This window comes from Eptesicus fuscus, chromosome 8 (assembly GCF_027574615.1).
Source record: "Eptesicus fuscus isolate TK198812 chromosome 8, DD_ASM_mEF_20220401, whole genome shotgun sequence".
NCBI lineage: Eukaryota > Metazoa > Chordata > Mammalia > Chiroptera > Vespertilionidae > Eptesicus > Eptesicus fuscus.
In genome coordinates this window covers 60,223,923-60,237,593 of record NC_072480.1, presented here as the reverse complement: position 1 = coordinate 60,237,593, position 13,671 = coordinate 60,223,923, and the positions used below count along the sequence as shown (strand labels likewise).

General features: G+C 37.5%; 1 protein-coding gene across 1 annotated transcript in view; it reads left to right on the top strand.

Moving 5' to 3' along the window:
- DCT (dopachrome tautomerase) overlaps nucleotides 1–11,637 on the top strand; it is a 31,676-nt gene extending 20,039 nt beyond the window's left edge. The window contains exons 7-9 of the mRNA XM_054720248.1: nucleotides 7,583–7,784; nucleotides 8,218–8,223; nucleotides 11,411–11,637. Coding sequence (XP_054576223.1) covers nucleotides 7,583–7,784; nucleotides 8,218–8,223; nucleotides 11,411–11,583 — 381 coding nt within the window. The 3' untranslated portion in view covers nucleotides 11,584–11,637. The remainder of the gene's footprint in view (nucleotides 1–7,582; nucleotides 7,785–8,217; nucleotides 8,224–11,410) is intronic.
- Nucleotides 11,638–13,671: the final 2,034 nt, after the last annotated feature.

Sequence of the window (13,671 nt, the reverse complement as noted above, 5' to 3'; positions counted from 1 at the left end):
GGTTGCAATGTAAAGGCACAGTTTGAAGAAACTATCCACAAGTATCTCCCTGCTATCCAAGATCATTTCCTCTGTTCTCCCTGATTTGATTTATTGTTTTATTAATATGGACACATATGTTTATAGATTTCTTACTACTTTTTTACTTATATGTAGCATACCATAGACACTTCTGTGACTTCATTTATATTTTCCTATTCTAAATCACTCCATACCAGTTTTTTTTTTTTTACTCCATATCAGGTTTTCTTATTTCTTTTCATTTTTTTTAAGGATGTATGGTATTCTATAGAATGGATTTACCCTGAAATTTTTAATCAGTCTCCTATTGATGGGCATTTGGGTGACTTATAATCTTTTGCTTTACAAACAATGCTGCAATAAGTGAATATGTAGGGTAAGTTGAGAGACTAGAATCGCTGGGTCAAAAATTAAATAAATGTCTTTGAAATTTTTATAGATGCTGCCAAATTGCCTTTTAGAAGGTTAACTGATTTTCCCTCTACCAGCCATGTAGCAGAGTGACAGATTTTCTGCTTTCTCTCATTAGTACAGTGTGTTATTATACTTTGTAATCTTTGCCAACCTGATAAGAAGTGAAAATGGTACTTCAGTAAGTTTATTTTTTCTTTCTCTTCTTATAAATGATGTTCAGCACCTTTTAAAATATATTTAAAGAATCATTTGTATTTCCATGAGCTGTCTGTTTGTTAGGATAACTTCTGGGAAGAGAAAAAACAACGTTTCATAAGAGAATTAGTAAAAGAGATCTCTATGTAAGTTAGTAACAAAATACAACATGTGCTTTTGATATCTTACTTTTCATGAAAACATAACACTGTTCATATAAAATGTGTTTTTCAGCTTTCACTAGCTTATGAGGAGCTAATGTGATCATTGACACCATTTCTAACCTCCAGAACAGTGCCTGGCATTTAGTAAGATGCTCAATACATTTTTGTTAGGACAATGTTATGCTATTGAGTATCTATTAATGTGTCTCTATACAAGATGTTATGCAAACATAATCTTTTAACTTCACAAAAATGTGAACATGTGGGGAAAAGAAAGTTCAGAGGCGCTAAGACTTGAGTAGAAGGTCATATGAACCAGTAAGTGGCCATGCAGAGAACACAAGAGAAGTTTCATACTTGAACCTTTCCCCATGTCATGTTTCTAGCTATAATTTTGCCTTTTATCATTTTAGACAATTCTAAATTTGATCCCTTCATAATTGCTTTCATTATAGCTGAGGAAATGTAGTCTTGTTAGATCAGGTTAATAGGAATTAACACTAATTGGTAAAGGACAGGTTTGAATAATTTTGCTTGATAGGGCATTGGTTTTATGATGAGTAAGCATTCACATTTTTAAAATGCCACATTTGTTTATTTACTATATGTATGTTATACATATATTCATAAATAGTATAACATCTTGATGAGTTTTGTAAGAGCTGAGGTGCCAGAGAGGGTGGCTGGCCACCTGCTTGGGCAGGCTTTTCAGGGTGGCAGGATTTCTATAGGCTCAGTTTGGGGAATACTTTTTTTTTTTTTTTAACTTGGCAGGTGCTAAATGGCTAGATGGAGTTGAAGGGGTACTCTTCAACTCTAGACTTTATAAGGATAAATCCATACTCTACTGAGAAAAACTAAACCTGTACAAAGAGATGAACTATATACACTGCATTATTGTTGAAATTAAGTAGTATAATGGCAAACAATAATTTATATACAAATCTAAGATGGTCTAGCATTGATTTTTGAGTTACTCTCTCCTAGAACTTCAGTGATTCCTTAGCCATGAATGGCCTGGGAGTGTCTCAGTTATCTAGAATCTCTTCTAACATCACCTTGGCTCTTTCTTCAACCTGTATTGTCTGGTTATGAGGAATGCTGAACTGGTCACTTATTAAAACATGTATTTTTATTGATTTCAGAGAGAAAGGGAGAGGAAGAGAGATATAGAAACATCAATAATGAGAGAGAATCATTGATTAGCTGCCTCCTGCATGCCTCTGACCGGGAATTGAACTGTGACTCCTGGTTTGTAGGTTGACGCTCAACCACTGAGCCATGCCAGCTGTGCTGGTCACTGCTTTTTAAAGTTGACATACTAATAGCAGAACCTTCTGGTAGTCCTGTTTACACCAGTTTAAAGTTTCACCCTTAAACTACAAGCTTCCTTCTTGCAGGATTTAGCAACTGAATTTTAATGCTGTTGAAATTTCTTTTAGTATGCTGCTATTATATCTTGTATATATTTTATATATACACTAGTAGCCCTGTGCACGAATCCGTGCGCCAGTAGCTTGCCAATAGCTCACTGCCACCCTCCAGTAGCTCTCCGCCTGCTGCCCCACCCTCCTGTAGCTCCCTCCTGCCACCCCACCTCCCCATAGCTTGCTGCCCTGCCCCCTCCTGTAGCTCTCCACCGCCTGCTTGTAGCTCTCTGCCCCACCCTCCTGCTGATCCATGACCCAGTCGTTACGTGGTCGGTCATTACACTTCATGGCGTAACGACCATTTGCATATTACATCTTTATTATATAGGATATGTGTATTTTGAATGCGATGTTATTAAACAAATCTATACAGAAAGTGTGCTTTCCCTAACTATATAACTCCTCCAAATGCCTGAAAAACACCTCTTATTCTGTCTGCTCAGGATGCTCTGTCTGAAAGGGTGCATAGGGAAGGATAGAAAGAAAATTACAGTACATCCTCAATTAATGTCATCAATGTGTTCTTAGAAAGTTCGACTTTAAGTGAAATGACATTGTAATAAAACCAATTTTAATGTAGGCTAACGGATAGAAACAAGAGTTCATTTCCTATGGCATATTTCTGGTCACAAAAACATCACCAAATTTCTAAATAAAGACCCCCAACACTCCTAACATTAAATATTGAAATAAATGTGAGCTATTCATACATTTGAGAAAGATGAGTAAAACGAAGTTAAGATAATTATTCTCCAACTTGCTTGTTCCAGTTCAGGGTCTCAGGTGGGTGGGGCCTATCCAGCAGCTCAGGGCACAGGGCAAGCGCCTACCCTGGACAGGACGCCCTTCCATCACAGGGCACACTCACGCACAGGCCCACACTCTCTCAGACGGGCACAATGTAGACACCCCACTTCACCTACCAGGCACACTTTTGGGATGTGGGAGGAAACTGAAGTTCCTTAAAAAAACCCCATGCAGACATGGGGAGAACGTGCAAACTGCACACAGACAGTGGCCCTGGCTGGGAATCATTTTGTTTTGTTTTTATTTTCTTCTTTTTATTAATGTTATAACAAAATGACAAATAAAACAACATTTTTGAGGACCTACTGTCTAGTAAAATGGGAAATACATCATTTTGGCTGTGCACTGCCTAGAAGACTATTATTCAAATTTTTTATTATTATGGTTTCCTGTCTTTTTCCAAGTCCACTGTGTGTGGAGTACACATCTCCCCGTGGCAGAGGGAAGTAGAAGCTTGGGTATGATTTAACTATCCCATGCCTATTGCATATGGCTTATTCAGGAAAATGCAAACGCAACATCCCAATTATATACTGCTTCAAATCCTTGGTAGAACAAGGCAAGAATAAATAAATATTACTATAAAATAACAAGCATGATTAAATATGTTTTTTAGGAATTACCATTAGGAATCCTCATATGTAGAAATTCGGACCCAATGTTTTCATTATGTCATCTACCTTAAGTTCTAAATTGGAATTTCCCATATAGAACTGTGGTCTCTTTTGGGACTTAAGCACTCACACATAAATTCTCAGAGGGCCAGAGCATTGGCATGTGACTACAGTAAGAGCCAGTCTGAATCGAATGTCGTCTCTGGATAGCACACGTGAATCCAAATGCTGAACACTGTGTGCTGGTCTTTGGTAACGTACAGATGTCTTTGCAGCCAGCCCCTGGTTCTTACGGTACTGTTCCTCCAGATGCAAATACTCTTGTCCTGTCACCTGTGTGGCAAGGTTCTGAACTTGCTACCATCTTAGTTAAGGTTAAGTTTGATAGTAATTTCATCCCCCACTGACCTTGAAGATATGCATGTTTTTATCTGTAATTTGTTAAGTTTCTTTATGCCTATAAGTACAATATTTGTCGATTAATTGATTTCTTCTGCAAGGGTTACATTAAAAAAAATTTTAAACATTAAAAGCCCATGCAATCGCGTTTTCTTCAATAGTGCCTCCACGTTAAAATTTGGTGTTTTTTCCCCTTCCTGTAGCTATTCTACAGGTTGCATTACTTCTCTTTCTAGCCTATGGATATGTTATTGCTTCCAGGATTTTGCTTATTGCATTCTTTGCATTTTCTTGGCACACACTACCCCTTTAAACTGCATAAATTGGGTTCTCTGTATAGAGTTCCTACCAGAGCATTTATTGTATAATGTTTTATAGCCCTTCTGAGACCTATAATCTCTCCCTATTACTTTTTCCTGTTCTTTTATCTCTTCACATTGTGAATTGCTTTAAGAGCCTTGTCCCCTCCTTTATTATTTACACTTTGCACTGGGCGAATTCTGGTGCTTTCCAAAAGTTATTTGCCTCTTGCAGCACTAAATCTGGAGCTTTCTATGTCCCGAGAGTCTCTTGTCTTTTTTTCTAATCACAATTTGATTTCTGACTTCAATTCAGACAGTATCTTACAGCTCAAGAAATATTGTGTGGACTTCTTTGGAAAATACATTCTGATATAGCCCTAGATACTTTCCCCATGTATCACTTAGGATTTGTCTCAACTGCTTAGAACAGGAAACCAAATTACAGAAACCTAAACCAAAAAGAAGTTTATCTTTTTCTTTATGTGGAAGAGTTCCAGGGGCAGGCAGTCCAGCCATCACGGACACTTCCTGTCTTTTTGGTCCTTGGTGAGTGGCTTCTTAACTTTGCTGGTTGGCTCTTCTTTGCTTGAAGGCTGCTGCAGCCACACCCACATTCCAAGAGGCAGCAAGAAGAAATAGAAAGAGAGGAAGGGGCACTTTGAGAGTGAAACAATCACCTTTAAAGAGCTTCCCTAGAAGTCCCATCCAACGACTTCTACTTAAATCTCATGGATAGTTTGGCATAGTCCTTCACTCAAAATGCAAAGCAAGTTCACTAAGGAGAAAGAGGGGAATGGACATTGAGTAAGCAACCAACAGTGCTTGCCACCCTCAGACAGTCCCACTGTAGTGCTTGGGCTCCATACTTGAGGCAAAACTTGCATTTGAGGCAGCCAGTCTCCCCAGGCCACACCCTCCCTCTCTGGGAAATGCCTAACCTTCTCTGGACTTCCCATGACATAGGGCATGTGGCACCTTTTTCAGGGACATACACCAACGACAAATGCTTAGCTCCTTTCCTAGGGATGGTGACCCTTCTCAAAGATGACTCTTTTTGAACACTACTTGTGAGAAACATCAATCACTTGCATTATCGAGTATTCTTCCAAAGTTGTTGCTTTTTGCAATAAACTACGCCTTTATTCTTTATCCTTTTTTTTTATTGATTTCAGAAAGGAAGGGAGAGGGAGAGAGAGATAGAAATATCAATGATGAGACAAAAGAAGAAAAACAAAAAAAACAAAAAAGAAGTATCAATGATGAGAATCGATTGGCTGCCTCCAGCACGCCCCCTACTGGGGATCAAGCATGCAACGCAGGCATGTGCCCTTGACTGGAATCGAACCAGGGGCCCTTCAGTCCACAGGCTGACGCTCTATCTACTGAGCCAAACCAGCTAGGGATGCCTTTATTCTTTTGGGATTTAAATTTTGTTACTCAAAGCCAAGACTTTAGAATTAAAAAATCCTTTATCTCTCTAAAATCCCAGGCCTTATAATTTGATATTTTGGTTTTTAAGATGATTGTCTCTGCTATAAACTTTAAAAATTTACTCATGACAACAAATTCCCTTCAGTAAATAACTTGATTTCTGTTACTATCCCGAATGCAACTACTTGAGACAATGTAGAAAGCCTCCATTGTTACCTGACCGGGGGCAACTAAACCGCAAGGAACGTCGGGTAAGATACGAAAATGTTATCTACTGAATAGATAGTAGTAATACAAGCCAGAAGGGCAATGCATTTAAAGCGGTTTAAGAAGTGCAAAGAGCAAAGAATTCTGACTGTGGGCAAGCAGGGAAGATGTGCCTGGACAGGGACCATTGAGTTCCTTCGTGCCTGAGAGATTCTGATGCCAGAAAACGGAAGGAATGACTTTGCAGACCAGCTAGAAAGGTGCCTGTTTGGGTCGATTGTACAGAAAATATAACTACTTTGCACGACACTGTCAGCCAACAAATACTTCTTCAGCATCAATTTTGTCCAGGTTGCACGCTAAGCTTGAAGCTTCAAAGGCAAAGAGACCTTATCTCTGACATTTAGGGGTTAGGGGTCTTGTTAGGGGAAATAGATAAATAAATAACATTATAGTATAATTTGACCAGTGCTATATTTGGGATAGAAGTAACAATGATGAATGGATGAATACATTTATTATTGAGTATTTATTGAAATAAGTACCTTCCTCTCCCATGTGACAGGCCCTGGGGTGACAGGCCCTGGGGACACAATGGAAAGAAAAGCAGACAGTGTCTCTGAGCTCCTTGAACTTACAGTCTAGAAATGAAAGAGGAACTCTAACGACCAGGCATAAAGCCTAAGCTGAACTCACATTTATATTCTGTTGTGAAATCAGGGCTCTACATGTGGAAATTTTGCTGTGACTGTTTTAAAAAGTGTAATAATTTCTGTATTTAAGAACTTTAACAGCTTCCTTGAGGAAATTAAAATAAGCACTATGCACATTACAACATTTTTAGACTTTCTTTTGCTGGCATAATACTCAAAATTCCAATGAGAGGGTTCTCAAGTGAGTACACAGAAGGGTACTCCTGGTGAGAAAAATGTGAAAACCCATTTCAGATATATTTTTAACTGTCCATTTGTATTATAATACTGGTAAGTGCAACCTCTTCTATCTCTCCTGTTAAAGCAAAAGCACCTGAAATTTGACTAGGCCAGTGGTCGGCAAACTCATTAGTCAACAGAGCCAAATATCCACAGTACAACGATTGAAATTTCTTTTGTGAGCTGAAAACCGACTTCTGCGCATGGGCCACGAAGTTTCAATCCCACTGTAGGTGCGCGCCCGCACGTGGTATTTTGTGGAAGAGCCACACTCAAGGGGCCAAAGAGCCACATGTGGCTCGCGAGCTGCAGTTTGCCGACCACTGGACTAGGCTATGTATCTCAACATCCTTGCCCTTTTTCTGAACTAATCATTAACCTATACTTGTTGAAGGCCTCAAATGTTCCCAAACCAGTGTTAAATCTGCAACAGAACCTTCATCTGTTCACTTGACAAAGGGGTTTGTAAATCCTGTTTGGAGAGCTACATTATACATTCTTGAAAACTTAACTGAAATGCCAGTAGCATGTGACTGATATTAGGTTGGGTATACAGAGTTGCTCATGTCAAGAAGACCCACGTTCCATAGTAGAGAAAGCTCCAACCAGGTTGATCTAACTGAAATAGTCTGATAAACGTTAAAGGTCATGTTCAATGTCTTGCAGGTCCTCCATGCCTTTACTGATGCCATTTTTGATGAGTGGATGAGAAGATTCAATCCTTCCGCAGATGCCTGGCCTCAGGAGCTGGCACCCATTGGTCACAATCGGATGTACAACATGGTTCCTTTCTTCCCTTCGGTGACTAATCAGGAATGCTTTTTAACCGCAGACCAGCTTGGCTACAGCTATGCCATTGATCTGCCAGGTAACTAATACAACTTCTAAATGGGTGATTCATCTTTTAAAGGAGCTTTCTTTCTTTTTTTAAATAAATGTAAACCAAGACCTTAAATTGAAGCAAATTAACTTTATTGGCAATTTTCTAGGATACAGATATTTAGTAAAATTAGCCTCTGAACTACTAATTAAATATCAGAAAAGGGACAGGTTGGATGACTGTTATTTTAGAAAACTGAAAGTTGTGAACAAACCTTATTCCACAGAGGAAATATCTACTCCTACACTTGATTTGACAATTTTGTCTGAGTTAATCAAAAGCTGGCCATGGTTTGAACTGTCTAATTAGTAAAGCCAAAATTCACTAGCCTTTTGTGGAGAGGGACTCCCAGGAGATCATTGCTGGAAAGCAAGGCTGGGTTTAGAGTGAGGCAAGAGCAGCATTTGTTTGGACCACAAAGTTTCAGGTGAGGCCAAACATGTTAGTAATCTAGATATGTAATAATATCGTGCAATATTTTAAAACAATTAATGCAAAAAATGTTTTGATGAGTTCACTATCAAAATTTTAAATAAAGACAGGCTGTTGTTTGTTTTATATTCCTGAAGTATTTTGTAACTGGACCATTTTTTCCAATTATCCCATACCACCCCTGCTGGGTGGGGTTTGTGAAACTGACCATCGTCTGCTAACAGATTGGGCTACATGGGACTTTATGTGTGTATTTTATAAATTAATGTTTTTTTTTTAAGACATGTTTTTAGATTGTTGTTTTTTTTCATTTGCTTTTCCTACTTGGTTCAAAATATAGAAGGATATTTTGGTAAGTTCATATAGGGGCACTTTATTTTATTTTATTTTTTATTTTGCCTAGGCCCCAGTATAGCTCTGTGTGCCATTTAAAGGATCTTAGTTTGCAATATATACAAATATTAAATCATTATGTTGTACACCTAAAACTAATAATGTGCTGTATGTCAATTATACCTCATTAAAAACAATCCTAGAACAGGTTGAGAAAGAAAGCTAAAATAATAACAAATACCTTAATTTGTCAAGAAGTAAAAAAACACACATCCCCTCTGCCAGTAGCTTTTCCCATTCGTGTCTTTCTCATCTTCACTAAGTCTCCACCTACAAAGTAATTAGGACCGTTTTTGAGCTCACATTTGTCTCTGACTTCAGAGTCTTTCAGGCCCCAGAACCTGTCCCCTGCTTCTCCTTCTAATTTGCATCCACTGCTGCTCCTTCTCCTTACTGATTTGAAATTTCATTTCTGTGGGCAACTGAGGGTATCTCTTTGAAACTTCTTTTCCTTTTCTCTGGGACATAAAATAACCAAAAAGTTTGCAATGTGCATTTTGACCATGTTTCCTGCTCTGAAATCAGCCAGTTAAGAGGTATAGACTGAGAGTCTAAATTTGCCCTGAAAGCATTGACTCACTAGAAGACACAAACTCATGCTCATTTACTGGTCTGACAAATACGTTTACAGTTGCATCTGCGGTAACATAACTATAACCAGAAGTCAGAGAAGAGAGTGAGGGATTTGGGAAAGGAGGTAGGTTTTGAGCTAGATTCGAAGAGATGGTAGATCTCAGGTAGCCGAGGAGGAAAGAAGACAACATTTTAGATTGAAGAAGGGCAGGGCACAGGACTGTGAAAGGCACAGGTAGTCCACATAGAGGACTGTGAGAAGAAATCCTGGTTGTAGTATAAGGCTTCGGTAGAAGATTATTGTGAATTCAAGTTGGATATGTGATGTACACCTGCAACCTATATAATTTTATTAACCAATGTTACCCCAATAAATTCAATTTAAAAAGAAAAAAATAGGCATTGAATAGTTAAAAAAACAAAACAAAGTTGTATCTGTGAGAAGGACCTGATTATGTAGGACTTTAAAAACTAGGCAGAAACCACAATTAGGTACCATTTTCTACCTATTAGGATGGCTATTAACAAAAAAAGCAGAACATAACAAGTGTTGATGAAGACGTGGAGAAATTGGAAGTCTTGTGCACTGATGGTCAAAATGTAAAATGGCATAGCTTCTGTGGAAAAACAATATGAAATTTCCTAAAAAAAAAAAAAAATTAAACATAGAATTACCATATGAGCCAGCAAATCAGGTTCTGGATATATATCCCAATGAATTGAAAGCAAGTAATCAAACAGATGTTTGTATAACTCTGTTCATAGCAACTTTATTCACAGTAGACATAAGGTGAAGGCAACCCATTGATGGATGGGTTCATTGATGGATGAATGGATAAATAGAGGTGGCATATGCATACAATGGAGTATTATTCAACCTTAAAAAGAAAGAAAATACTGTCATGTGGTACAACAAGAATGAATCTTGAAGACAGTATGCCAAGTTAAATAAAGCAGTCACAAAAGGCCCAAAACTGTATGATTCCACTTCTTCGAGGTATCAAGAATAGTTAAATTCATAGAGATAGAAAGTAGAATGGTGGTCACCAGGATCTGGGCTGGGGGGTAGGGAGATGGGTGGGTTACCATTTCTGTTCTACAAGATGAAAAAAGTTCTGTGGATGGATGGTGGTGGTAATTGTACAACAGTGTGAATGTACTTAATGTCACAGAACTATATACATAAACATGGTTAAGGGGGTAAAATAGATGTTATGTGTATTTTACCATAATTAAAAAATAATATTAATTTTTTAAAAAGCTAGGCAGGGCAGTTTGGACAATAACAAAAGACAATCATTTTTGGTTCCTGAACAAAGAAATGCAGACTCAAAATCTCTGTTTTAAGAAACTGAGATTGGCAAAAGATGCTGCTCGATTAGAGCAAAAGGAGACAAATTAAAATCCTTTTGGGGGAATCCCATCAGGATGGGTCGGAGCCCTCTGTGGGATTGAAAGAAAAGAACAAGAAGGAGAATCTACATTTAGATAAGTGTAGGATATAGAACAAGAACCTATTGTAGAGAAACTGAATTTAAGAACAGCCATCCAGGCTAAGATACTTAAAAAAAAAAAAAAAAGACAAGTAGGTATAAATTTACTAGAAATAATATCCATTAATTTTGTGGAAGAGTGATTATAAAATACATTTGAGTAGAGGATCAGATTTCTCATGTAGAAGATTCAGATTTTATTCACAACTATCTAAATGGGTACCAATTTTATCTGTTCCTGCTATTGAATGTCTCCTGTTATAATAACCCATCTGATCTGTCTTGATCATTTATCATCCCATAAAGAAGGTAGAGACAATGGCAGAAATTCTCCACCTGAGGGTTGCATATTTTGCAGTTCACCAGATACCGTTTTAGCATGCACTTTTACAAATGAGTTTCTAACTCACAGAAGTAGTTATATATACTTCCTTGGAGGGTTTATTTTGTATAAGTATTTATTGTAAGAAAATTTTAAAGGTGCAATAAGCTGTATTTAAATAATGGAATGACATTTCCTGCTTCCTTAAGAAAGAAAACAACTGTGGATATGATAAGTAGTTGGCGAGGAAGGAGAAGATACATTTTATTCTAGCTAGTGTTGTTTTGCTTTATCAACAAAAACGCATGTAAAAGGCAAATTGGTTTACTTTTTCCTTTGTGAAGAGTGTTCAGCTGATGAAAATCCCAATCACAGACTTTTTTCTTCTGCTTTGATTTCAGTTGAAGAAACTCCAAGTTGGTCCACGACTCTCCCAGTGGTTATGGGAATGCTGGTGGTTTTGGTCGGTCTTTTTGTCTTGCTGGCTTTCCTTCAGTACAGAAGACTTCGCAAAGGATATGCACCCTTAATGGAGACACATCTGAACAATAAGAGATACACAGAAGAAGCTTAGGATGCTCACGCCTTACCCTAGAGAAGAGGCCAGTCACACAGTTGCTGAGACCCTGACAATAAACTAATCCTCACTGTTCTTCCTTTAGCTAAAGATTTGGCACAGCTCATTCTGTTGTGGTGATGATCCCAAACACAGAAGATGCTTAGCTGTAGTTTCTGGTTTGCTTTTCTGTGTAACAGCCTCAAGCTAACGTGCTTGAGGCTATCTCTACCATCAAACCAAGATAGAGCTGAAGATTTGTGCTATCTCATAATAGTTCCCCATATTGATTTAGCCTCCTCAGTGTTTTGAGAATATATAAAAAAAAGTTGGTAGTGTAGATTTATTGTAATTTTATGGTTAGTGAAATTTGCAACTTGGACAAGATTATGGTTCAATCTTTCTTAGCCCAAGTGTCACCATTTGTAATAGGGTGGGGTAGGGTGTGGCAGGTGCTACAATGGTCTCTAAGCTCCCTTTGAACTATAAATATCTATGCTTTTAGGTGCCTTTCTGATAGTTCTCTGAGGCTTATTTTTCTTCTTTTCCTCTTCAGCCTTTAAAATGGCTGTGAGGATGAAAATAGGCCTTATTTTCTAAGTAGGATAGAGAATAAATGAATGAATGATTAATTCGGTTCTTTTATAAATTAGACTTTGCAGAATTTATCAAAAGTCTGAAGTTCTTAACAGTAGACATATCACAAGATTCAATAGCTGGATAAATATGAATCGTACAGTAATAAATAAGTAAATGAATGATTAAATTATAGAGCTTTCCAGTTAACTAACGTACAATTTCAAACCCATTACCAAAAATAGAATCCCTCTTTCTAGGAAAGGCTGACTGGAGAAGGCTGATGAGGATATAATCCAGAATATGAGACAATTTGATCAGAGTTCCATTGCTCCCAGTCTCATTTGACTGATCCTGAACCAATTTCTTTACTAGGTAGCCTCAGAAGAAAAATTACTCATGTAAAATGCATTTGGCTTATTTTTAAGAATTGACTTTGTATTAATTAATGCTGCACTATACTGATGTTACTTATGAATGTTACTCAATTAAGTCTCATCATTTAAAAGCAAACCATGTATACAGAATATAACAATCCAGAATTAAATGGTTATGTTCCATTTAGTAAACATCAGATCATGAGAGATAAGAATGAGGCATTTTTTCACTAAGATGTTTAAATTTAGCAATATGATCTTCACTTCCAAAAGTTAATAGCTATTGAGAGTTCAAGGCAAATTTCATCTGCTCATATCTGATACTTGTGCATCAGGGGGGAGGCCAAAGTTCTAGAAGGTGGCCCATCTGCTCATTTCAGCACCTCTCTCTGGAATTGATGTGTCTTCAGAATGGGTGTTAAGAGGGTCCTAGAGCTGCCTTCTACAGATGGGGGCCTAGAGGGCACAAGATTCACCAACACCCAGTGTTGCCCACTGGAATAAAATTGGGAAGCCAGAGAAATGGACAAAGCTCAATCTGAACTGAATTTGAGTCTCATAAAGCCACAAGTATATTTAAGAGTAGGCTCAGCAAATAAGAATCAAGGTAGCCCAGAGTCCTTCATGGGGTGAAGGACTGCTGAGACTTTGTTAGCCACAGCTGCATCCGAATTCCTGCCTGTAACAGCATATGGAAAATTTAACAATGTTTCATTAACATTCTCCACTCTGGAAAGTGTATGCTCCCGACTCAGGGTTGAACACATTTTTACATCCATTTTTATACCAAAGGAGATATACTGTATATTAAAATGAAGATATAGCTGTGCATGATAGGATGTTCCAGAAAAGTTGTGTATAAATCATTTATACGTTAAAAGCACCAGGGGAATTAGTTTTTATAGCTGAACTATTATGAATAATTCTATAAAGCAAATAACCATCTCTAGCTTCTCTTTCAGGTATATCAGAATTTTCATACATCATATTCTCATAAGATTTTTTTAAAAGCAAGATCTATCTGTGGTAGAAGTAAAGGATAGTCATTTATACTTAGCTACTTTATCTGTAGTGCTGAAACCTATAAATATTATATTTTATAATGTTTTACTGAAAGAAATAATTTCCTAATTTTATAGTTCTTTTAAGAGGA